Source organism: Apteryx mantelli, chromosome 2 (genome assembly GCF_036417845.1).
Source record: "Apteryx mantelli isolate bAptMan1 chromosome 2, bAptMan1.hap1, whole genome shotgun sequence".
In the NCBI taxonomy this organism is placed as follows: domain Eukaryota; kingdom Metazoa; phylum Chordata; class Aves; order Apterygiformes; family Apterygidae; genus Apteryx; species Apteryx mantelli.
In genome coordinates this window covers 162,489,562-162,515,670 of record NC_089979.1, presented here as the reverse complement: position 1 = coordinate 162,515,670, position 26,109 = coordinate 162,489,562, and the positions used below count along the sequence as shown (strand labels likewise).

General features: G+C 38.0%; 1 protein-coding gene across 4 annotated transcripts in view; it reads right to left on the bottom strand.

Annotated features, from left to right (window-relative positions):
- The window catches only part of KMT2C (lysine methyltransferase 2C), a 204,826-nt gene that overhangs the window by 81,785 nt on the left and 96,932 nt on the right, over positions 1-26,109 (bottom strand). For all 4 annotated transcript variants that reach the window (XM_067291962.1, XM_067291963.1, XM_067291964.1 and 1 more), the window contains exons 7-13: positions 17,424-17,586; positions 13,529-13,700; positions 11,628-11,742; positions 10,637-10,809; positions 9,679-9,839; positions 7,227-7,340; positions 4,491-5,221 (exon numbers count right to left, since the gene is read on the bottom strand). In XM_067291962.1, coding sequence (XP_067148063.1) covers positions 4,491-5,221; positions 7,227-7,340; positions 9,679-9,839; positions 10,637-10,809; positions 11,628-11,742; positions 13,529-13,700; positions 17,424-17,586 — 1,629 coding nt within the window. The remainder of the gene's footprint in view (positions 1-4,490; positions 5,222-7,226; positions 7,341-9,678; positions 9,840-10,636; positions 10,810-11,627; positions 11,743-13,528; positions 13,701-17,423; positions 17,587-26,109) is intronic.

Genomic DNA, 26,109 nt, shown 5'->3' with positions numbered 1-26,109 from the left:
TTTTACATAGATTCTCCTGTGTCCAATGAAGGCCAAATCTGTGGGTCTTCTAAAGCTGAGAAAAAATGTTTCAGGATCCAGACAATTTTTCTACTATTTTTCTCCATATGAAGTTCCACAAATCCATTGCACTGGATTTTTTTTTGTAACAGTAATAGGACATTCCAACAAGGTAGCTTATAAATTAAAACATTTGAATCTCCTAGGAGAAAGTGGAGAATATTGCTTCCTGCAGAAACTGGCTAATGTTGGCTTGTCCTTGGAGTCCAGAGAGTAATATTACTCTCATCAAAATATCTATTTTAAACCTGTGCAGTCCTGGATAAGTGACTGGTCCTGCAGTGACAGTTCCTTTGTGCAACAGAGGAAGCAGCTGTGGATCCAATGTTAGGCTGGCCAGGTGTGGGAGCCACAACTTCATCAAAAAAAAAAAAAAAAAAAAAAAAAAAAAAAAAAAAAAAAAAATCCAACCCTATTTTATGTAGTTTTTCTTTCTTATTCTATCGTTCTCTAATACGTGTAGCTGAGAACTGATCTAGATGCAAGATAACATTCAGTATCTTGTAACCTAGGTCCTAACAAATCGGCATTATGTGCTTTTCTTTAAATAGAAAGAGACTGACCATGAACTCATAAAATTAACCCGCTTTTGAGAAGGCAAAATTCCTTTTTGGTGATGTATACAGACGCACAAAGAAGAATCACACAAGACCTGGTCTGTTCTAAACCAAGATGCCATCCACACTCATGCATTATCTATCACACTCCCAGAACCTCACAGAACCATTTTTTTTTCCTCCAGGATCGTTTTCTCCAATTTTGACTTCCTATGGGTCAACGTGACCTTGCCTAGCCTGTGTTTACCTTCTTCCCAGTAGATTCAGCTCCTCCAGTGCAGCTTGGTTCCTATTCTGAAAGCAGGAGGTGGAAGCAATTACCCCTTAAGAAGCTGCACGGGAAACTGTGCTTAGCTGTTTCTTTTCAGGTCTCTTGACCCAACTTCCTCCCCGAACTGAAAGCTACTGCGAGTTCTTCAGAGAAGGTGAAACTGTGGGAACAGTCTTCTGAGAAGACCTTGGCACATGTCTCATCATTAGACAGACAAGTACTGAGACACTTTGTTAGGCTGAAATGTTTGAGGTTACGTTTGTGAACCTGCTGCAACAAAGGGGCCTCGCTAGCGAGGCAAAGAAGATGGACAGCAGAAGGCAACGCGTTCCTCAGCCACCAGAACCTGCCAAGCCGGAGTCTCTCCCTGAGCCAGAATTGAGAGCTAATATCCGCTCTGAAGTATCTGTAGAGTATGACACAAAGAAACACAAGGACTTAATTCTTTGCTTTTAGATTTAGTGAAAAACTGCTTAAGTACCTGTCCAAAAGAATTCTCTCATAACAGGAAACCCAACCAAACCCCAAGGCACATAAGTATATGGTGAATACAGAAGGGAGGCTGAGGGGAGTATCAGAATGAAGATTACAGAAAAAAAAAACAGTTACAGCTATAGGGTTTCTTCCTTCTCTTCCCAATTTGAGAATCAGTTTCCAAAATCATACAGAACAGGCTGATAGAAAGTCATATACACGGCTGCTGGAACACATATCAAAAAGCAGAAAATGTAGCTTTTTTACTCCTGAAAACTGGCACAAATATTAAAAAAAAAAAAAATCACTATATGTGAAATGTGCTTTTAAAGATGGCATAAACTGAGCACAATTAGATAAAAATGCAAGGTGTTGTTCTTTTACATCTAGTATTTTTAGAGAGGTTTCTGTTCCTATCCAGAACTCTTGATTTGGAAAAAAGTACACAATTCTTTTAAAAAAACCCTGAATGCTTGTGGCAAAGAAAGCCAAAGCAATTTCTAGGTGTAATCCAAGGTTAGAACATTTAAACACATGCCTCACCCATCAGGGATTTGTTTGATTACATATTGCTCAAAGGAAAAATGTTTACCTGTAATTGTACTTTTCTAAATCTATTACCCTCTACAGATCATCACTCTAAAGGTTTCAGTCCCTCAGCAAAGGCCCGAAGTAGGAAGTTAACACTGCAAACTTACAACACTGGAGATAATTTAGTCAATGTCTAAAGCATATAGATATTTATGTAAATATAGTATATACCTTATTGCACAACCACCTAGAAAAATCGAAGTGCAGCAAAATAAACAGAGTTCCTAATCTCGGTGGAAGCAAAATTGTAATAATAAAGCTGTTTTAGAAAACACCGATTATAGACAAGCCTCTTTTCTCAAAAGACATGTTATCTATAGACATGAGATTACATTTTCATCTCCAACATGGAAAATCAGATGAACAAAAGTAAAAACTGATCAATTAAGAGTCAGAAAAAGATCCCAAAGCCCAAAGCCCTACCTACTAGTTATGCTGAGTTTGGATTACTAGTAGAAGGTTAGGAAAACAAGGTCTGTTTTTTGCTAATCAAGTATCCACAGCTCTTCATTTTTGTTCAGTCCTTACTCTAGACAATTTTCCACAGATTTCCACAAAGTGCTGATGCGTGCTAGAACTGAATAATCAGTGGAAAATAAGAAAGAATACTGGGACTTAAAACAAAGTATGTATTTGCTTTTCTTACCAGAAAACTGCTATTAGCCTTACAAAAGTTCCAGCTTAGTATGTGTTTAAAGCATACGGAAAGGATTAACAAAATCAAGGGGATCAAAGGGTGCCTTCACAGACCAACATAATTTTAGAAGAGAGTTTGTTAATTTGTCAAGTAACTTACTCAGTTCTGCAGTAGGCACTGCTAAGACACTAACTGCCCTAAGATGCCATTTGTACCTTTTTATTTTAAAATATAATTTGCAAGCTGATGAACAGATTATGTTAATTTAGCATCACAGCTAGGATTTTGTTTGTGCTAGACATGAATTCTGAACAGTAATTCAGCTCAGTTTTATTTGCCTTACTTGCACCATATATTGAGAGGTTAATGTCTATACCATATTGTACATAGAATATATAAACCAACACTTTTTAGCTGATTTTTTTAAGAGATGCATTTCTGATGCAGGCATTTACAGCTGGGAATCAGCCTCCATGTTCGCCTCATTGGGCTCTCTAGCAATTAACTGATTTCACTGCTGGTATCATCATGCTGGTGCCCACGCGTAGCAGGGGCAAACAGCACAGAAAAATAAATGTGACTTTTACTGGAACACCAAACAGAAATCTTCCCCAACAGACACTCTGAATTCATTTTAACCTATTTAGGAACCCCCTCCCCCCCACCCCCCACCCCCTTCCCACCCTTTTTAAATCTGCGTGACAAACTGATGTAGATTTTAAACTAGGGAAATACATTTCATCTTAAGACAGTACACAGTATTAAAAGTGATAATGTTTGATTACTGTAAGACAACATCAGAGCAGAGGAAAGAGAACACTTTCTTCCCAATAGTTTATGGTCTAGTTTTATTTCATGTATATTTCTATAAGCTCCACCATGCTTATAGATGAGAAAAAATATAACTGGAGATGCTCTAAAAAACTTCCATATTGAATAATTTGTTGCTTTTATTACATATTCTTAACCCTTTCAGAACACTGTTTCACAGTTCTTCTTGAAAACCAAATTTCCACTGTAGTTTTGAACCTTTAGCTTACACGAGAAAATGGAAAACATTCTAAAATATATAAAATATTTCTTTAACACTAAGTTCAGAAAAATGTGAAATGATCATCCTAGAAGTTCCAAAGCCTAAAATTAAATTCTGGGAAGAGAACAGAAATGAAACACTGCTTAATTTGTCACACTGACATACATCTTGTGTAGAATTTTGCAAATACAAAATAAATGCAAAATAAAGTTCCATGAATCATTTATTCCCATAACTATGTAATTAGAACAGAGAGTAAGATGTTGCAGAAGTCTATAGACATGATGATTAATTTTCAATTATCAAATCTAATCCTCGTCAAATCACAACAATTTGTACCAGACAGTTTTTGCTTAGTATTTGCTCATATAACAAAACCATCACTCTATTTGCCTTCATTTAAAAACTTGCGTTGAGAAAAAATCCGGCAGCATGATGGTAACAGAGTTGTTGCAGGTTCATCTATGAAGCCAATTTAAGAAATGTTAACACACGTTAAAGGTATTAGCCAAAATACATATATATATATATATGAAAAAGAGTAAGAGATGAATTAAAGAAAAAGCACATTATGTACATTTGCATTTCTAGCACATGTATTCTAGCACGTATTAAAAATATAATGAATCTTCCTATTTATTTTGCTCTAAGTACAATCCAAAAGAGACTGTAATTCTCACTAGAGAACCTTTATTATGTATGACCTTCAATTATTTAACATGAAATTATCTCCTTAAAGAAATAAACTATACACTCACTTGGGAGAATAAACATATTATAGTCTCCAAAACAGGTCAACTTATTGTATTAAACTGAGGTTTGAACTAACTTCATAAATGTATATAATGAAATATTCTGCAGGCTTACCTGTCTTGATCGGGGTCTTCCAGGAGAAAACTTTCTTTTGGTGATGGCCGGTTTCCCCATGCCAATTTTTGGAGTGACTGATATGTAAGTTGTTGTGAGAGCACTTCCAGCAGTGGAAGTCAACGCTGGAGGCTGACTGTGCTGTACATCACGTGCAGAATGCAAGTCTAATGAAACATCTGGTGAGGAAGACATACTTGTCTTGTTTATATTAACTGATGGTGGAAGTGAAGGGTAAGTCTCAGCTGGTGATTTTATGGGTTTGTCTCCAACTGGTGAACTGCTTTGCAAACCTTTGTTTGCAGAAGCAGTTTTTACTTCTAAAAGAGCTGGTGTTTCTGAGTTTTCATGAGTTTCTCCTTTTTCTACCTCTTTTTGCACTTCTATTATTTCCAGTTGTTGTTCTACATGGATACAAGTTTCCCCTTTACTTTCAGTCCCTTGTATTTCTGGCATCACAGTTACGGTCTCAGGTACTGAAGACAGAGACCGAGAGTCTACTGTGGATACTTCTGACACCTCAACACTATCTTGTGATGGCTGTGTCTCTTGCACTTGTTCGTCTGACTCCTGCTGTATTACAGCTTGAACACCTTCCATCATTTTCTCAGTCTGACTGTCATCCAATGCTGGTGTCTTTTTAGGAGACATTTCCATTTCAGCTGAATTAACTTCATCAGAGGCTTCTGTTTCCAGTTCTGTGGTCTTTTCTTCTAGTGATATGCCTGTAACTAAGTACAATCACATTAAAGGCTCAATGTAAAAATGAACAGCTTACAGAGTGGTACTGATCACCAAGTACAGCTGATACGCATCAAGTGCATCAAATATACATCACTTGCTTAAAAATTTTATGCACAGCCTAAAATATACTTTATAAATATCCATTTTTGACCCCATGTTTGTAGTAACCTATATTTGTAGTAGATATATCACAACTATTTGATCACTCTTCCCGCCCCCCCCCCCCCCCCGAAACACAGCAGAGTACCTCATAAGAGAATAGGACATTTTCAGGGACAAACTCAAACACTCCCCTTCACATGTTTTCCATAAAAACACGCTCAGGCGAAAGAAGATTACATTAGGATATCAGGGGCAGGTCCTCCGCTAGTAACAATGATTCCACTGTACAAAAGATACTCCCAAATGTATATACTAGGTAAAGTTCCCTCAGCTGTATTGCTGGGAGTCAAGTTGACAGATGAATGAAAATTACAGTATACAACTGCAAAGCAGGGAACTTTGCTTATAAAGAGCATTCAGTGGGCCTGAAATAATGATTTGAGGAATCTGAACCTACATTTCCATGTAGGCAGCTCAAAGTAGCCTCTCCTTTTTCATTTCTACATACTGGAGATTTATGCTAGCATAAATTTATGTAGTTTAAGCAGTTGTCCCAATAGCTGCCAAAAGCAGACAACTAAGAAGAAGAACAGGACAAGTATATATAATAAACATTTCCTTCCCAGTGCTCTTCCAGACTTTAGGAAATCAGCTGAGTTGAAAATAGTTTGTGGCTTATCATGCCCCATTGATTTCTTTCACAAATATAAGCCCAGCCTCCCCTTGAACCAAATCAGAATTATTTAATCCATAACTTTCTTCGTCAAGGAGTTCCAGTGAATTGTGCCCATTCCATGAAGCCCAACATCCTATCTTCTCCTTTGAAGTGGCTTCTAGTATCTTCATTTGATGGTCCCTGACTCCATTATAGGCCACCTATTTTCTATTACGCTTGCACTCTTCTTAAATTCATGCTGCTACACAAACACATTAGCCACTACAGTTCACAGTCTAGCATTTTATTGTGAACGTATCTTCACTGACAAAATTTTAAATCATGGCCCTATATCACACACCATGGTGTACAACATGGTGCTCATAGCTAAACTGCAAGATTTTTTTTTCTTTTGGCTTTAAATTCAGGTTTCTTGCTTTCCCTTAGAGCAACCATCCCTCAACATGGCCTGGGGATGGGTGGGTCACACTTGCAAGTTTGCCATTGACATCAGTGACTAAAATATTTAGAGGACTTGAGCCAAAAAACATTCTATCTGCATTTGTTTCTTTGGCTGGGACTTGATGAGTGATTGATAAGATATATTTATTCCCAGAACCTTAATGATCAACTACCGTAGTACATCCTGTGTGGATGTGCTTTAATAAACAGATTATCTAGGGGGCAGAGGGCAAGGGAGAAAAGGAGAAAACCCTAACTGAGCACATACTTGAACAATTACAACCAAAGAGCACATAAACTGGAAGTTCTTGGTTATTAAGCGTGCCCCATAATACAAAAGGGGAAATTCATCCAATCTTGTTATGTGTGGCTACAAACAAGAGACTTGAACAGAAAATACGAATAACTGAATCTACACAGCAACAAATATATATATTTTTTACTATAATCCTCCAATGTACGGAAGTATCTAACTATTTCCAGCTTTTGGATAAAGCCAGTCCTACCAAACAAGTAAAAGGATTTTCTGCTGCACAAATATTCTGAAGATGTAATTTACAGCTATCTTTGCCTTCAATAAAATACTTCTTCAACAAAAAAATGATACTATTGCTTGAGAGTTCGGATAGTGGAACTTGCACAATTTGTCTCCTTCTACTGCTTTTCAGCCATTTTTTCTATTAAATTTATGAAGCACCACAAATCCTTACTGAGTGGGAAAGGATTCCGAACACTGGATTTGTATTTTCTCAGGCTGCAAAACTCTTTCTTACCATCTGCGACACATCCAACAGCTGATTCTTGACCCAGGCCGTTACCAATAATGGTATGTTCCTGAAACGCCACATCTTCTGCACCACTTTGAATTTCCATTTCATTTGTACAAGCTTAAGGAGAAGCAAAGAAGTTACCAGTTTTGACATGGGGTTTATTCTATTACTTTGGCATCAGTAGTTGCTATCACTGCTTGACCTTTTGGTTAAACAGAATGATATTTAATTATGTGATAGGAGTTACAGCAAATCAGGTCAATGAGAAGGTCAAGGAGAATATATAGTACTCCTTAAAGATTAAGAGCCCTTTTCTCATTAACACCAAAGCTGTTTTATACTTTTCAGATAGTGAAAAGAGGGTGTCAAGTAGTTATATAAACCTACTTGTAGAAATGTAATTTACACATAGTCACAGATTCCTCTACATTAGCCAAGTAATATAAAAGGCCTTTTATCAAATTTCAAACTTCTAAATTCAAAAGAACTTGTAGCATGAAGGCTTCAAATTTTTATATAAATACTACAAAGGTCTCTAATGCAGAGACGAGGCTCCAACTACCACCAGCATTTGGAACGCTGATTTTTCGACCCATCTGTTCAGCTCCAACAACATGAAAAACAGAACTCTGTAGAACTAGCATACCTTTACCTGTGGTTCCCCCATGTTAAAGAAAGTTGCGTGGAAAAGGCGGTACTGAGTACTGCTTCAGCTGACAGTATCGTCACAGGGCACAGAAACAGGAAGTACACATTTTTTTCCATTTAAAAAGCTTTTTCAGTTAAGGGAATTCATTAAAATGCACTAGACAAAGTAGCAGCATGAAAATCAAAGTATATAGTAAGCATTAACTCAAAAGGAACTGATCCTCCATGGATGTTAGCACCAAAAAAAAAAAGGCAAATGAATATAGCTTTCTGTTCAGGAAAGCCTCTTTAAAGTTCAAAAAGCCAGGAACTATTACGTGATGCCACTTTTAGCACCTAAAAAGTTGCTCTCAGATTCTGCCAACTTTAAAGTGATATTTTAACTTTGAGGAAACGATCATTTAGATTGGCTCCAAATCTGAATTTAATGTACAAAAGTGCTCTCTTGGGCAAAAAACACTGCATGACTGTACGCATGTAATAGCTGCAGATTACTCCTAGTAGTCGAGATGACAGCCCTATTCTTCCTTGGGGAAAAGAGCGTGCTCATCAATGCTTCTCCTAGCTAGAAGTAATAATAAAAGTATTACTCAAAACTTTACTCTTTCAAATAAATGCTATTTATTCAAAAGTGATTCCAGCAGAAGATTGGGAGTATATTCGGTATAATTTTGGATATTAGATTTTTCCTAAATGGTCTAAATACACTGTCTGAGAGTCCGATAGCTTCTACTAACCTGTCACAACAGAAGTGATCTTCAAAGGTTTAAGCTGCCACTCATTCTATTTGGTGTACATGTCCACTGACAAACTTCTTCCACTCGTTTATTTAAATTTACCTACTGTCACTGCGCTTTCTCCAGGATCTTTTTTTCAGCGTTTCTCTACTGTTCACCTAAAGTATACACTTAAATATACTGGCTAACATCAAAGAGAATGACTTGTTTATGTACAACTTTAATTTTAACATACAAGAAAAAACTACAGCAACTGAGCTATCGATTTCTTTTAACAGAAGATCAACACACAGGCATTGCTGTCCAGACAGCAGAAATGCACGTGGCAGTGACAGTGCATTTGATCTGCTAGATTTCACTTTGTCTTCAAATGTATCTACAATTGTATTTCTCTTAGGAAATTCAGCTTGCATGAGTGTAGGTGCTATCCATGTGGTGTGAAATACACACAGGCGTTCAGCTGAAACTTCATTAGGTCCATGCGCCCCGGACTCAGATCTACAGACTGTGCTTCCTTGCTGTTACTGAGTCATTTCAGAAAAACTACACTTTTCCAAGGTACCTTTCACTTGACCTGCCTATTTAGACGAGGAGCACTCAGAAACAAGACCAATCACATTTTGTTTTGAAAAAAGAAAAGTACACCTGATTAAAAGCTGTTCAGTTAAATACACCTGACCCTTGAACATAGTCTAGCTTCCACTCCTGTGTCCTATCTGGAGATAGTGAGGAGAACGGGCAATACAAGCCCGACAAACAGCAGGAGGGAAAAAAGATGTCTCCATGAATACTTACCAGGAATGTGCATGGTAGATACGATTCCCCAAGACAGTTATCAAAGGAGTATGTTTATGAACCTAACTGTACCAGATCTGAAAAACCTAGAAAACCTGCAACTACAGGTTGGGAAGCTGGACTTGGAAGGCTGAGAGCTGCCATGAAGGGGCTTATCTGCTGATTTCTCTAATACAGGATACTGAAGCTGCAGACAGCTGCAGATATTTTTATTTGATATTAGTATTCTGGAAATATAAAGACTATGTACAAAGAGAACTGGTGATGCATCCTACCTGTTACACCGTCAGGTTCAGGAATGAGTTCAGAAGTGTCCATTACATCACACGACTGAGTCTGATCCCCTTCTCCTTGTTTACAAAGAGTGCAGATGTAGTCTTTCAACTGAGACTCCAATTCACTACCTGGAGATCTGTCGCATTCTATGTGAATCCATCTGGGAAGACGAATTTAGTGTGACTAAGATTTTAATAATGAAAGTATAAAATATCCTGGTAAGAATCAATATAAAAATAGCACTGTTTTTCATTCCTTCAGGAAAATCAAGTATTTCAACCAGTGCTTTATTTGGAAGCTTCTTGACGAAATAAAAATAAAATATCAGTATGTCAAGAACTGAATAAATTTAAACATGAAGACCTAAACTATCTCTAAAGCCAGTCAGACACCACAACATGTATAGCAATATCAAGAAGTTGTATAGAAAGATACAACAGCATTGTACATCAAACAGTCTATACTTTTAAAGATTCTTTTTTTTTTTTTACTTGCATAGCATAACTTGTAAAATTGAACAGAGAATATCTACTTGAAAATTTAACAAACGGAGACCATTGCAAACAACTCTCTTTATACAACAGTCTTACCTAATCAATATACATATAAAAATTTAAATACTAGTGCTTATAGAAATTATGATGATGACTATTCCAATCTCTTTACTCACAAAATAGATGCAACATGAGGAACAGCAGCAGAGCATATTTCCCTGTACACCTCACTAGCAAAAAAGAACAAGTAACTGCCAATTCCCACTTATTTGCTAAGATCAAAACAAGGCTGCCTAGTATTGTCTGCTGTATTTAAGGATGAAGGATCAAGATTTCACACAGCCAGTTACAACAGCATTGTATATCACCTTCCACATCCTTCACACAAACGCATGAACGTCATACCCGCTCACCATACACTTTAGGTGTTTTAGTACAATTTAACAAATATAAGGCTTCTTACCTTTTGCACATGTGACAATGCAACATATCTTTCTGGAAGTCTTGGAGGCACAGTTTTTCACAGAAAGGACAAGATAAGTTGTCTTGCTGTTGGTAACAACTGTCACATACCAAACAATTATGGTGCCACTGACAACTTGTTCGTGTGCCACACTCAGCACATACTCTACAGTTCTAGAGATCACAAGAATTTAGTTGTTAATTATGATATTTCACAATGTGATAGAACTGCCATTAACTGACATTTTCCTGTTTTGAATTAAATTAAAAGAAATTCTCTCTTTGGTAACACTGATAAATTATCCAGGATCTGTTAACAGAATACGGAGCGCTTGTGCAACAGCAAGGAGGGTTTCCTTGCACTACTCCCGGACTTGAAAGGAGCATTTCTTATGCAACCAAACATTTTTATCCCTAATCTCAGTCATCTTATGACTACCACAAACTGACTACAAAATTACATTCAACTCAGGTCTAGAGACTTTCCTTGCTATGTTGAAATTGTATTTTTATTACTATTTACACTTCGAGTTACTGATAAAACAACAAACTCATCCTGCCCTCCTCAAGTGCAAAGGAACCTTGAGTTGCAGAACTGCTGTTCAGGCAAGCAAGAATACGAGAAGCCCTCAAGGACAGGTGCATACACTACTTCGCATGCACTGCACCACTGCAATCATGAGCTCCTGAGAGCAGCTGTCATTAAGTGAAGGTTATGCACTCCACCTGAATCCTTCTCTTTCCTTTTCCCATATATTGACTGCTTTACTGTCCTATATAGGATACTTCAGCCACTGCACTGAAAGCTACCTTTACGGAGCAGCTGTAGAGCCACATGACTACATACAAGTGGGATTCCTTCAGAAACTGCAAGGTCACAGTAAGTTAAACAGTAACAGCAGTCAGCAAGGAACATAGAACAGCATAACGAGGATAACAAAATCTGGACCCCTATAGCGACAAGGAATAACAGTGAAAACCTTTCAACTTACTTTACATTTCCAACCATTTGTTGGTACAGAGTCCATAACTGGTTGTAGACAGAAAGTATGGTAGCCTTTGTCACATGTATCGCACACCAGCATCTTGTTGTCTTCCCCAGAATGTCTAAGAAAAATAACAATAGTGATATTAAAAAAAATTATTTAAGCCATTAAAAATCTGCTTAATGAGAAGTCTAATTAGAAAAGGAGACAACTGGGTACATTAAAATATATGAACACCATCTGCAAATAGGTCCAAAGATGATGCCCTTAAATTTAAGTACGAATCAAGTACGCTATGTTTACTTTAAAAATTATTGAGCTTGTGCAACCATTATGACTTCCAGAAATCAGCCCATTTTCATTTACATACATGCATGTAGATTTAATGGCCTTTTTGTACTGAAATCGGTTCAAAAAATGAAATATTGTGTTTTATTTCTTTCTGAAAAGAACATACAATTCTACTTGTTCCTACAAACAGCCTGACTGTATTTCTTCCAAAGAAGAAAACAAGCCATCATCTCTGACCACCAAAATTCCTACAGTGTCAACCAATATGATTGCAAAAGCAAGACAAATGTTAGAGATTTAAATTTTCCTACATAGATTATAGAGCTCCATCACAAAGTTCAGTGATAAAATATATTTGCTGAAGATGAGACCAAATATTTTTGGTAACATCTAAAGGCATTGTGTGCTGCCTTAGGTTCAAATCAATTAATTCAATGAATGAGGATGCAACAAGATTCGCTTGAAAAGAGCTTAAGAGAACGTATGGCATTACATGCTAGATGTTGCTTCATTACTTGTGAGACCTGATATTTTAAAAAGCAGTAAATGCTGTCTGTTTGCATGCTTAAAATGCTATTCTTCAACACTGGCATAAAACTGTCATACCGCATAAAGTAAGAGGTATAAAAACATCGGATTTTCTTCTACTTTTCCACTAGAGAGAGGGTTTGTTAGCAAATACTGTAATTACCCTGTACAACTCTTTCAGGGATACTCTCTAGAATGTGCTTCACTATTTAAACTTCATTGCTGACATTTACTATCATCTGCGTGTGATCAGGGAACAATCTTCTCTAAAGTGAGTGAATCTGAATATTGGCAATTACCAGGCGTTCTGCTTAGAAAATAACAGAGCACTGACTGATCAGGTACATGTAGTAGTAGTGAAGTGGTTATTCCCGCAAACTGTCCCAGCTGATCTGACTAAAACTGATCTTTATTTCTTTTCTGGTAAGCCCATAAAAAAACGAGCAAGGAAAAGAACCTTACAGTGCCCATCAGATTAGGTTTTATGAGAACAAGTGTACAAGGGGTCCTAGTTTTCTGAGTGAACCCTTGTAATATTGCAACAATTATTGCTTTATTGTCTCAATATTTGTCTGACTTAAGTCAACCACGAACAAGCACATCACTTTTTTCTTTGCTCAACTAAGCCATGAGTTTGTTTTTGTAATGACTCATCAACTGCCTCTGAAAAATACTATGAAACAGAAGATACGACCTAACGCCATGGGTCCAGCCAGTATACAGTACATGCACGTATACAGCACATGCACGGATGAACTGTCAGCTGAGTTCAAGTTCCCAGACTCTAATGGCACTACATTCAACTAATTTGTTAATGTGGTACATTTGAATAAAATCCCTCCTCTATAAAAGGAGGGAATCACAAACTTTTGCTGCTCTCTGGAACCTGCCTTGATGATCACACCTCTGGGGGAGTAGTTACTTAAATTATTAAATTATTATAGTATCATGCCAGACAAAACTGGGCAAACAATCTATATTTTTTGGAAAAAAACAACAACAAAAAAACTGTTAATAAAATAGATGTCTTAAAATCACAGAACATAAATCTAGGAACATTCTCCCCATGCCCTTCAGTTCTCACTTACTTGCAGTTCTGGCACACTTTGCAATCAGGACACTGCCAACCTGCTCTTTTTAACGGTGTAACTTGTATGTCCAGGCACATCCCATGGTAATGCTGGCCACAGGTAGTACAAAAAAGTTGATCTAAGAGGTCTCCAGGGCTGTCGCACACTGCACAATTTGCTTCTTCCTTTGCTACAAAGAAATAAATTATTTTCCAATTATTGTTCCATTCAAAATTATGAACAACTGAATCAACCAAATAAAACTAAGAAATTCTTTAGTGGTTCTTAGGCATACAGAACTTGATCATTCTATGAAATTCAAATTTAATATACTTAACAAATACTCCTTTCATCTGGTTTTCCGACGTACTCAACTCATCTTCTCATAACACAACTACATTCATTGTAAACTTTACTCTGGTCTTACCAAAAGAAATAAGTTGACTCTGTTCTCCCCAGTATAAAACTGAAAGCTTTAGGACCTATTCTTACCTGGAGAAAGTACAAAATAAAACTCCTAACAGATCTAAAACTACTGTTTAGCTCAAGTGTTTGCAATATGGTTGCTCTAGCTTGAATTAGGGCAAGGAAGGCAAGCCTATCAATTTGAACTAAAAATTGCCAGAAGACAAGCCTTATGAGTAAACCCTTCCCACACAGTCATTAAAAAAAAGAAAAATACTAACTTTGCTGTGCACCACTGCCAGTCTTTAAAAACAGAAGAATATGAACATGCATCTTTAAATTAATATACTCTAAGCTAGTCCTACTACACATCCATATTTATAAACCTGTAAATATAGATTTCATAGCTTTATCCATGTCAAGAAAAACCCTTAAAAATAATTTTATGGAGCTCTAATTTCTCCTTGGTATCCAAGAGGTGTGTTCTGTCCTTCCTATAAAAACATGGCCTTCACAAACAAATCTCATTTACATCTGTTAAGCAGCAGTACTGCAGTTCCGCAGCTAACCTGCCTGGAAATTACACCGTGCTCGTCTTCTCACCCTTCTTACAAAGGAAGGCTGCTCCCAAACACTGCCTTGCCCAGGGCCTGGACACGGCCTGTCCCGGGGCTTCGGGGACCCATCAAGACTTTTCCCGCAGCCCTTTCTCCAGGCCAGGGGGGCCCCCGAGGTGGTGTGGTGCCCTGCAGAGGGCAAGTCCCCCTCCCCTGCTCCCACCGCTCCCTCTGCCGGAGCCGGCTTCCGACCACGCGCAGAAACCTACACCCGAAGCTTCCAGACTCTGAGCAGCAGGGGAAGAGGCCAGTGTTAAGGGTGAAAGAGAGAACTCGTCTTCATGCTGTCTTTTTTAATTTACACATGCTTCACCTTGCAGCTTTAATGTTACTTAGCTTTCGCTTCTGTGTGTATATTTGCCTATACTGTATATATATAAAAAAAAATCATGAGTTAGCTCTTATTATAGTATAGCATGAGGTCAGATACCTTGAAATTCCTACAATGTTATCTCCTAAATATTCACCACTTCATTTTCATAGATATTTACTTTAAACAGTTTAATACCTGACTATTCATTCAGAATACAGAAGGGGAGGAAACACAATTCTGTTTTGTTCTTTCCATAATTCAATTTGAACAAACAAATAAATACTGTATTTATAATTTTAATCGGCTTTACGAATTACTGCAGGAAGGTAAAAATGCAGAATTTTACAAGACATCCAATATACAGAAAACAACATAACCCAATTAGAAGGACAACGAAGACAAGTATAAATGTCTCCTCTGAACATATGACTTATCCTAGTTTGGAGTTTTAGACTCTCTGAATGATGCTTAAAGGTGAAGGGAGGTTTTAAGCCCAGGCTACCTTGCTCGGCTGTGGGTATAAACAGTATCGTTATTTCCTGGTTGGTGCAGAATTTAGGTGAGAGTAGACAGGCCGGTCTCATGAGGGAAAGGACCTCCAACCTTCTTGTGAACTTCAGCTTGCCAGCCGTAAAGCAACCGAGACCGCTGAGCGCTCTGAGCAGCCGGTAGGCAAGGTGCCGAGGGCTCGCCAGGACAGCCTAGGAGACCCGGCGAGCTCTCCCACCCCCCCACCTCCTGCCACTCCGGGGAAAGAAAGAAAAAGCAGTTCTCGGGCAGCTCTGGAAAGTCCTGCTCTCTCCTCCTCCCTCGTCCTGCGAGCAGCACCTCCTCCGCACCTGCCGGGTGGGAGCTCACGCGGACACAGCTCCCTCGCCTGGGCCACACGGGGCTTCTCAGGGTGCTCGGGGGAGGAGGAGATTAAAGGACTGCAGGCGGCACAGATCTGACATGAGGGCGCGCAGAACTTAACCGGACGGTGAGGGCAGGATTAATTACTGGTCAAGATAAAGGAGGGTATGAGTGTTTGGAGCAGCTGCTAACGTCAGAGGAATAATATCTTAGAACATTTTACAGCCATCGCTTTCAAATTTGAGGAGAGTTCACCGGGAGCATCCCACAGGAGGGATGTTAGACTACAGGGTTCCTCTGCTAGAAACTGTTTCCAAACTTGTGAGACGTGAAAACACAGAGAATCAGCAAGTGCACGGCTGTGAGGATACCGAGGAGCACGCTCGGCCCAGCTGCGAGAGACTGCATGAAAAGTTCGCTCTCCATGTCCCGTGCAGCCTAATAGGTTACTAACCGTTATTTTAGCAGCACATAAAAACACATTCATACCCCAAACTTTACTCCAGTAACTCAATTCCCAATGCTAATGGATCGCAATCACCTCAGCAAATACTTCAGAAAACACACAGGTACTTAAAAGAATATCCTACAAATTGCCACCCGTCCCCAGCTTCCACCACCCTCTTCACGGGAACGTAGCCCTCTCCAGCATGGTCAACCTCTTTAGCTAAGCAGCTTTCCTCTCACTTACATTCCCAAGTTTTACTTTGCTGTCTAATAGACTTAATAGATGAATGTGCAAGAGATTTAAACATGTGATAGATAGAGCTCTAGCTTCTCCTCTTTCCTTTCCCCAAATTCAAAAGTGCAAAATGGTAAAAAAGAAGTTGGAAGTGCCACTGCTCTTCAACACTAAAAACGTGTTCAGTGAAAAGCAAAGCCAGTATGTGAGCAGCAGCAGCAGCACTGGCTCTGCCTTCCACTACTTATTTATGGCAGTCAAGCTGACTTGAGAGCAGTAAAAGCGCACCCCGGCACACTGCTGTTCCAACTACTAAAAGCCAACGTTTGAAGAAATTATACTAAATGGTGAAAGAAAGCTTCAGAAATGCTTGAACAGACTGCACTGTAAAGCATGAATGAAATGGTGTTCAACAAAGTCTCCCTTAAAAACTGTAGGGGAAAGGTAACAAGAAATTAGGATTTACCTTACTGCAATATATCAGTGATCTACAGAATGAAGCATCCTGCCTACAATGGAGAATCTTTAATCACATGATAATCTGGGAAGTGCAATATAAGCCGGAGCATAATTAAGCTTTTAAGGAGGTGTAACAACTGGAATCCACATAATTTTTAACATTATTAAGAAATACTCATATCCTAATAGACTGTTTCAGGAAGTATCAAGCAAGTCTAAACTTTCACAGCACCAATTCTATTTCTATTACATATTAAATGCATGCTGCTTTAAATTCAAGTTTAAAATGAATATTTAGCAAATGACTTTAGAAAATAAAATAGACTTTTTTTTATTTACAGAAATCCAAAAAATCTCAGACACATGACAGAGTCTCAATTCTACAAAACAACACTTTCATTGACTCCAGTGGAGTCATCACATGCTAAAATTAAACTTATTCAAGCAAATTTAGGCCTCTTGCAGGATACTCAGCACTTCTGGCTTGGGATATGGGTTAAGTATATAACCACCACAGTTTAAAGCATGCAACTAATATATCTCATAACCAGTACTAATTGTCTCATTTGAATATAGTGTACTTACATCTTTCGGGAGCCTGATCAATATGGTCTGGACAAAGGAGGGACAAGTTACTGAAATCCTGAAACGTGCCTGCTCCAGCAGCACAGGGGTAATGGTACATCTGGGTACATTTCTCTTCACAGCATTTGATAGTGGCTCCAAGGTGCTTACAATATGCACATCGCTGAAAAACACACACAGAAATCATGCAAAAAATTGTTTTTTCTCCTCATTAGTTCATTTTCAGCCAGATCAGTTCCCCAGCATCATTTAACACACAAGCACCTAGTCCAGCAGAAGGGAGTGAATATTGAGGATAAAGGAAAAAGTGGCTGGGACTGTGTCTTCCAGTGGCACTCTCAAATCCTCACATCTCAAAATGTTCAGCAAAACCCAGCTTAAATGTGCTCTGAAGATCTGTATTCCTCTTGCCAGGAAGAAGCATTTTTCTTCTGTGTGTTGTCTAACTTCAGCTATGCCCTCTGTAAAAAGGCTTGGGGACTTATATAACCAAGGCAGACCATACCATGTTGGTCCTAGGTTGTAATTAAAAATCACATAACTCTAGATACTTCGATGTAAAACTGAACACATTATTATCAGAAATGTGAATAGAAATGAAATATGATGTTCTACCGAAAATCTTACCACCACTGTACATCATATGAAACAATTCTCTCAGGAAGGATAATGCAATACATAACCTAGTACCTCTTTCTCATTTCTTATTTTGATGTTACACAAATATCACCACCAAGCAAGCTTTCAGAAGTCATAAATACACATTTATTAGAGGCCATAGTCACATTTGTAAAGAAATCATTTCTCATAAAGAATTACCCAATAACGCTCCAGTTCTTTATTCAAGAGGGAACAGATTCCATCAGCCTGCTTATAAAATATCGCCCACACCTTTCTGATTCAGTTAATCAGTCTTTTTACTTCCTTGGATCTCATTACAATCCCTGAAGCACTGTGACATGCTTTTGCACTTTTTCACCAAGGCAACAGTACTTTTTAAGGATAGAGCACAGCACTGTAAGATGTGGAGTAAATTTAAGAAAAAACGGGTCAGTGGCTCATAGGAAGACATACATAATGTAAAGCAACAGCTGAGCTCAGTGACCCTCATTTTTCATAATAACAGTATATACTTTAATACTAACATTGGCATGCTTGTTTACTAGATCAAGTGACAAGTGACATCTAGATAGAAGCACATTGCAAAACAAAGGGAAGTTACATACTGCAGCTGCTTAATTCTTAGAATACAGAAGATATTTATTACCATAATTCTTCTATGTCTCAAAGTTTGGCATGAATTAGGCATAAAATAATGCTACTACAAGTCCATAGGTATTAAAAAACAACCCATCTGAATATACAAATCACAAAGCTGCCTGTATTAACTTCTAAGCTGACATTCTTAAAACCAGCTCAAATTATCATCTTTAGTGAAATATCTGCTTGGACAGCAACTCATGGACAATGGCAAGAAAATATTATTTTCCACTAGAAAAATACACCTGCATTGTAAAAAGATAAAGCATTTATGTGCAGAAATTAGCACAGTTCACTAAGGATAGCTACTGCCAAGTTTTCTGTGCTACAGTCTTCAGGCCTGCAAGAATTCTCACCTCGACCTGCGTCTCTAACACCAACTTTAAGGAGGAAAAAGATGCATGCTGTTGCTTTAGGAGGCAGACTGCAGGGAGAGGGCAGGGGAGAAGATAAGCAAACAGTTTAACGGGGTTCCTGAAGCAGGTGAAAAAGGTAACAATCATCATTAAGTTTAAGGACTGCCAACTAGTAATACAAAAAACTCATTTTAGGAAACCAAATATTGCTGAACACCCATTCAGGATGCTGTAGAGTATAAATCATGGAATTCAGATATGAAGTCAAGAAAATACAGCCTGAGGTTTCCAACTTCATAAACTGCAGCAGCACAACACCATACAAGCCATGGCATCATTTTGCACTCAACACTCCTACATCCTATTTAGATGGCCCACATTATAGCAAAATCTCTGCTCTTACTGGCAGGACAAAGTTTTCAAGGATATTACTCAATAAAAAACATTAGGAATAGGCACTTAGAAGGAGCTAAGGGCCAAAAATGACCATCAAGAAGGTATTTAAAGACTTCACTGGATCCCATAATTAACCCTTAAAGAAATCTAATGGAAGATAAAATTATGAGAAAACAGCAAACATTCAAAGAGTAAAACTTTTACTCAAAACAGGAAATAATGAAGATGGATTATACAGCGATATTAACGGCATTTTAAAATGTTGCGTTTGTTTTTCAAAACCACAAGTCAACAATGGTACATAATAAACCTATAAGTAGGTTTAGAACATACCTTTCTGCAAATGTTATGCAAATGAATGCTGTAAATCGGATTATTAGAAATGAGCAAAATATGGGATAACAGTAAAGCCCTGAAAAACACTGATGTTGATTTAAGGAATCATATAAAGATGCTGGAAGAAAAATGGAAATCCAAATTACATTTAATTGAACCCTCCAAACCCATCTGCTAAACTACATTGGCAAAGAAAAGCATTTGGCAGCTAAGTAAAACACACACTTTAAAAACAATGTGGTATATATCATCTGAAGCAAATAAAAAGCACAGAATATCAACATTTGCTGAATTTATAAGACAGATAAAGCAGTCTGAAGAAATAAATGCCCAAAGGGATATTTTGGCAACAGCTGCTGATTAGAAGAGTTACTTTTCCAGCAGTAGGAGCCAACACTTCTCTGAAAACAGGCCACATGCTATGACCCAAGAAGAACAAGTATGCAGCTATTAAAACTGACTGACCTTCAGGAAGAAAGAAAGGATATGAATGGCAAAAGTATATGAATTTAAGAAGTTTAAAAGCTCTGCTAAATAAAAACCAGGAACAAATGCTACTTTAGTACTCTATTGCTAAAATATGCCATCAGGTCTGTAGGAGGTGGAAGGAAGAAATAAATCACATTTCCAGTAATACAATTGTCTTTACCACGCTGTACGAGGACAGTAAGAGAGCAAGACAATATGGAGTTCTCAGTTTCATTAGCATGAGTACAAAATAAGGAGTTATGGGAAGGGGATGGGAGCTGAATCAGAGCATTCAAAGGACAGGCACAGGAAAATGGCAAGCTGCTAAAGGAAGGAGAACAGTTTTGTTCGTGGATCCACAGAATTTTAGACTCCTGTCCTACAGAAAAAACTTCACAAAGTGTCATAAAACTACAGAGACGGTTCATTATTTGTTCATAGTACTTTTAATAAACTATATGCCATTAAAGCAGAGTTAGCGGAGTACATTCCCATTCAAAAACTCCTTCACTGATTACTGAGCATGTTTTCGGCAAGCTCACAGTGCATTCGCCTGTGGCAAAAAAGCTCTAATCCCATCCATACTTTCACTGTTTTTTTACTACTATCATTTCCATCATTTAAAACTGCCCACACCTTTTTCTACTTGCTCCTTTTCATGTTTTTCGCTCACATCTTTCTGATTTCTTCATATAGACAGAACAGGATCTCTCATTTTTGAAAAGAAATGGCTACATGCTCTTTCAATTTTCATTTTGAAATTCCCTTTATTCACCAATTCTATCAGATCAAATATGACATCGTCATACAAACAAAAGGAAAAAGGAAGAACCTAGTGAACTAAAAGAAGATTCAAGACAACCTGACCCATCACTTTCTCTTTTCCAGTTATCACCACAAATTGTTGCCTGATTTTACTAGGCAGAATTAGTCTCATTTCATCTTCCCTATATTCATCATAATCTCCCTGGCCACATGGTAAAACCAACCCATGTGACAGCACATATCAGCTTCAATATTGTTACTTCCAAACACTTTCTCTAAAATACACTAAAATGTTCACAAAGTTACAAATACAGTAAACAATTTTTTTTTTAAACTAAAGAAAAACGACAGCTGGCTCTGTCAGTGTCACATGGGCAACTGCAATCTCTCAAGATTCACTTTTGTCTGACACCATCAAAAAACGAGGCAACTACTGACCAAGCAAGGGAGAACTTTGAGTTGTGCATATAGCATCTTTCTATCATCACAGGAACATACTGATATTACCTTCATTTTTCTTACTCTTATTCCGTGGTGCTCCCGAGTTGTTTTACACCGTAAATTCTTTGGAACCAGTCTGACAGGAGATGGGTAGCTGGATGGGTGAATGCTCTTTGAGCACAGAGCCCTCAACTTGACTAGACCCTCCGATCTTTGAAGTTGACCATGGCTCTACTCCAACACGAGCAAGAAATCTCGGCCTGGGGCAGGACCTGGGCAGACTATAATCCCACTCCTTTTTCTGTTTTGCTGCATAATGGGACAAGCTGCGTAGTGGGACAGCGGAAAGCTGCTGTCAGTCCCCGGTGGGGACTCCTCAGCTGTACGGAAGATCTTAGTTGATGCACAGGCAGCTGCATTTGTATGTACTTGCCTCTTCCCAAATGCTTCAGTGCAGGGAACTGCTGATTTGCGTTACCTTCAGCCTTTAATAGGACCACCAAGAGAACTTCGAACTGCTTTTTTGACATTCTACTGCCATTGGTACATCTGCCCAAAACCAGCTGCGTAAGTGCCTAGTGGTAGCTTATTTCCAACACTTTTATGTCCTATTCCCTTTCAAAAACCAGATTCAAAGTACATCCATCATAAGTAAAATAACAGAAACTTCAAGGAAAAATTCTGAAAGACAAGAACTCATCCTGACATACTAGAATCACAATTGCACTGAAATCAACTGAACAGAAAGGTCAGTTGTGGCTTGGAAACGCAGTTAACAACACAATTGCTATTGGCTTTAATGGAAACTGAAGGCCAAGCTCTAAAACGGGGACAAGAGAAAAAGCTTATTGTTCACTCATCAAAAAAGTATCTACAAAACATTTATTGCAGCTTTACATCAACTTTTCTACTGCTCCATACTTTGAAGGTATATCCCAAAACACAAAGCAAGTTCAAATAAAGAAACGATGCACACATTCATTATAATGTGAGATTTTATCCAGACAGTACTGAAGCAAGTCAGAAGTCATATTTTATCATGATTTTATTGCCCTTAGAATTACATTACAGTATTACTGTCTCAGCAAGTGGATAGGTCAGAAACAACACTATTAGGAGGCAGACACAAATGAAAGGTTAAAACATGGACATTGAATAAAAACTTAGTTGCAGCCTGATTAGTACACTAAAATTAAATATTCCTATCAGGTATTCAAAAATGTATTTCAAGCAAAAAGACAAAACTTTTTCACTGATTATGAACTCATCTAGCTTTACAAGAGTCATCTGAGAAAACTACTGTTTACCATGAGCAATTTTAATTTTATGATAGTGTCTGATAAAACACATACAACCCATCTGTCCTTAATTAAACAACATAATCTATTATCTGTACGAGCAATTTATATTTCAGACTGTTTAGCTACTTAAAACTGCTATCATACAAACTAACCTATACTAGGGGGAAGAAGTGGACCTTAACATGCTGTTATTAATGAGACCTCAGAGAAACTTTAGTATAAACAGTGATTAATGAAGTATGTTTTCTGGTAGTTCTGGTAATCTTCATTGATTACTCTATGATCTGGAAAAAGCTTTATATTGCTTATAGACACTAATCACCATTAGCACCTCTAACGTCAAAACCAATGTTTTAAGTACCATAAACCATTAAGAGTAAATCGCAAGAAAATGGCAACAAAAAAGAGTAGATGGTTTCCCACTGAACTATTGATTAGAAAAGGTACTAAATTACATTCATTTCCAGGAGTAATGGAAATTATCTTCTAGCTGCTGAATTTGATATTAATTATGCCACACATTTGGAAGTGACTTAAACTTTTTATGCGTAACTCAGATCAGTTATATTTTGTTCCTGAATCCTTAATACACACCAAAAGCAAAGAAATTAAAATTCAGATTGATTTAGTCCAATTGTGTCTTGTTTTGTATTGTTTTCTTACCACTGTAGCATAAAACTAAAATGTCCTTAACTGAGGAAACCATATAACCAAACACTACCACAGTGTCCACCTCAGGCTCTGAGCACTCTTAAGTAAGTTTTAAAAAATCACAGCAGTAGAAACAAACTATCAACTTTTGTTTCCAGAATTACGTGAAAAAACATGGACAATGAGAATAGATGCAATTTGGCAAAATTCAACGCTTGACTGAAAAAGATTGTCTTCTAATGGAGAATTCTTGACTAGACACTCCACCTGTAATTACCTGCCCCGTACTTGCGCAGGAATAAGGAACAGAGGCAAGAAATACTAATGATGACAAACAACTAGTGACTCTTTCAACACACGTCATCAAGGAAGACAGCAAAAGAAGTCACTTTAAACGTGGAGATTTCAGGCTGTCTAAAAGTGACTGCTTTGTTTCTCCTTCCCACTTGTTGACTCCTTTCTTCACCTTTATAAAAAGTTAAATTAAATAAATGGTGCTGACATCAAGGCATATTAAAATTGGAAAACTGAAGCATTTATGTTTTGCTGGGGTTTTTAGCAATATTTGTAACAGGTTGATAACATATAAGAAACAAGTTTGGTAAGGGTAGACAATATTTTTTATTTGATACCTGAAATAGCTGGGAGGAAAACATACAAACCTTATGGCCCATAAACCCTTCTTCATATAATCTGAATGTTCCCCAAAGCCTGCCTATTCATAAATCCCATAGAAGGGTTTATGAGCCCTAAAGTTGTATTCTCCTCACCATTAGATAAGTGAGCTGAGTAACTGCATGCATATATCTTCCTCTACAGACTCTGCCTTTGCTATGAAGAAAAGTATTTAATTCACCTCTCCAGTTCCTACAAGACTTTGGGCAACGTAAGCACTCTGAGTGAATCTGAACTTCCTACACCTAACAACTCACCATTCTCTTAATTCTCATTTAATATCCACAGTGACAGAAGGGCATGTGAGCCTGTTCTTTAGTTAGCACAGTTAACAGTGAGAAAGTCAATAATGTTTGATATAATTTAAATTCTGATTATTAGGTTTCAGCATCAGTAACTTCAGGGCAAGCAGAGCAAGAAAAGAAATCATTAGTTTTGGTTTGAGGTTGCTTTTTTGGCAGATTCACACTATTTCATCAGTTCCATTTGATTCACGCTCCAAAGGTCTTAAGAGGCATGCGTAGACATTTCTTTTTATTAGCAGTGCACAGGCTGAGCCACAAATTGTTGGAGGCTTGAGAAAAATAATTGTGGGAAACATTGCTACGCGCTTGCTGTTTAATGATCATCTTCTCTAGGCATCTGTTACTGAAGACAAGGTACTGGGGGGAAACTGACTTTCTGTCTGATCCAGCATAGCTCTTCTGATGTTCCTAAATCATATATAAGGATTCTGAAGTGGCCTGTGAATTCTATATGTTATGTCTATGCTACAGATTCTCTGCGCTACAGCTAGGCTGACATAATTACATTGGCAGAGCCACTTAATAGAAACTCACTGACAAGGCAAATTTTCTGCTGATACAGTTATATTATGTCTCCAAATGACACAAGGCTTGACATGAAGACATCTCAACTTCAGCATATAAATTTACGTGGCTATATACGAGCCAAGTGTTTAAGCTCCCTGGAGTTTCCGTGACTGCGACTCAGCTGCCCAGCCAGTGCGTGTGCATTTTCAGGCTCCGCTGACAGTACTAACTAGATCTCCATTGACTATAATTGGAATTTAAACACTCAGCTCAGAGGTAAATATGTCCACGTGAGATTTAAATTTGAACGACAGTCTTGAGCTGAACCCTGCCTAAAATATGTTGACAAAAGCTCTCTGTTGATAACATAGTTAAGTCCACACTAAGGGTTTTATCAGCATGGCAGTATCAGCTAAGGTATGTGAATAGGTTCCACTTACAAAGACTTCCATATAAATTCAGTTCCTTGTATATTTTCTGAGTTATAAAAATTTAGGCTAAAGCTCCATGTAACATATGCCTAAGTTCTGCTAAATATTTTTCTAATGTTTAGTCAAAATTCTCTAGCCATTTCTGAGAATAAAAAGGCAATAGGAAAAATATTTCACTCATCTTAAAAACACGCTCACTCACAGAACTTGCAATTTGATAGGACAGCTTTGTTTGTGGGATGCAGCGTTTGCCCTTACCCTGCAAAATCTGACCAAGCGTGCCCAAACTACTTTCTTTAATATAAAAAACATCCAAATTTTTATCAGAGAAAAATCATAGAAAAAGCTACTCTCATCAATCATGAGTGATCCTCTCAGTTTCAAGCACTGACCAGACTATGTGCATTTTCTGCAAAGATTGCTTAAGCACGACCAGGATTACAGAGAGGAAGTCTGTAATGAACACTCTAAGCCTAAGCGCAATAAGGTACCAGAACGGAAAGCAGACATCTTTAAGGCTCTTGATAATACTGTCAAATTATCCGGGGAACAAGATTATCCAATATACAGGCAGATGGACAAACATGGGTCAAAGGGAGAAAAGGGACCAGACTGCGCCAACAAGTCTGATGAGACTGGGAGGAGAGAGAGAAAGCACGGAGCAGGAAGGAAGCCGAGGAAGGGCAGGGATGACACCTGAGGGCCAATTAACTAAAACTGGACAGGAAAACGGGGTAAGCAGCAGAGGGAGCAGATTTGCTAAGGCATAAGAAACGGTGAGGAGACAGATCTCA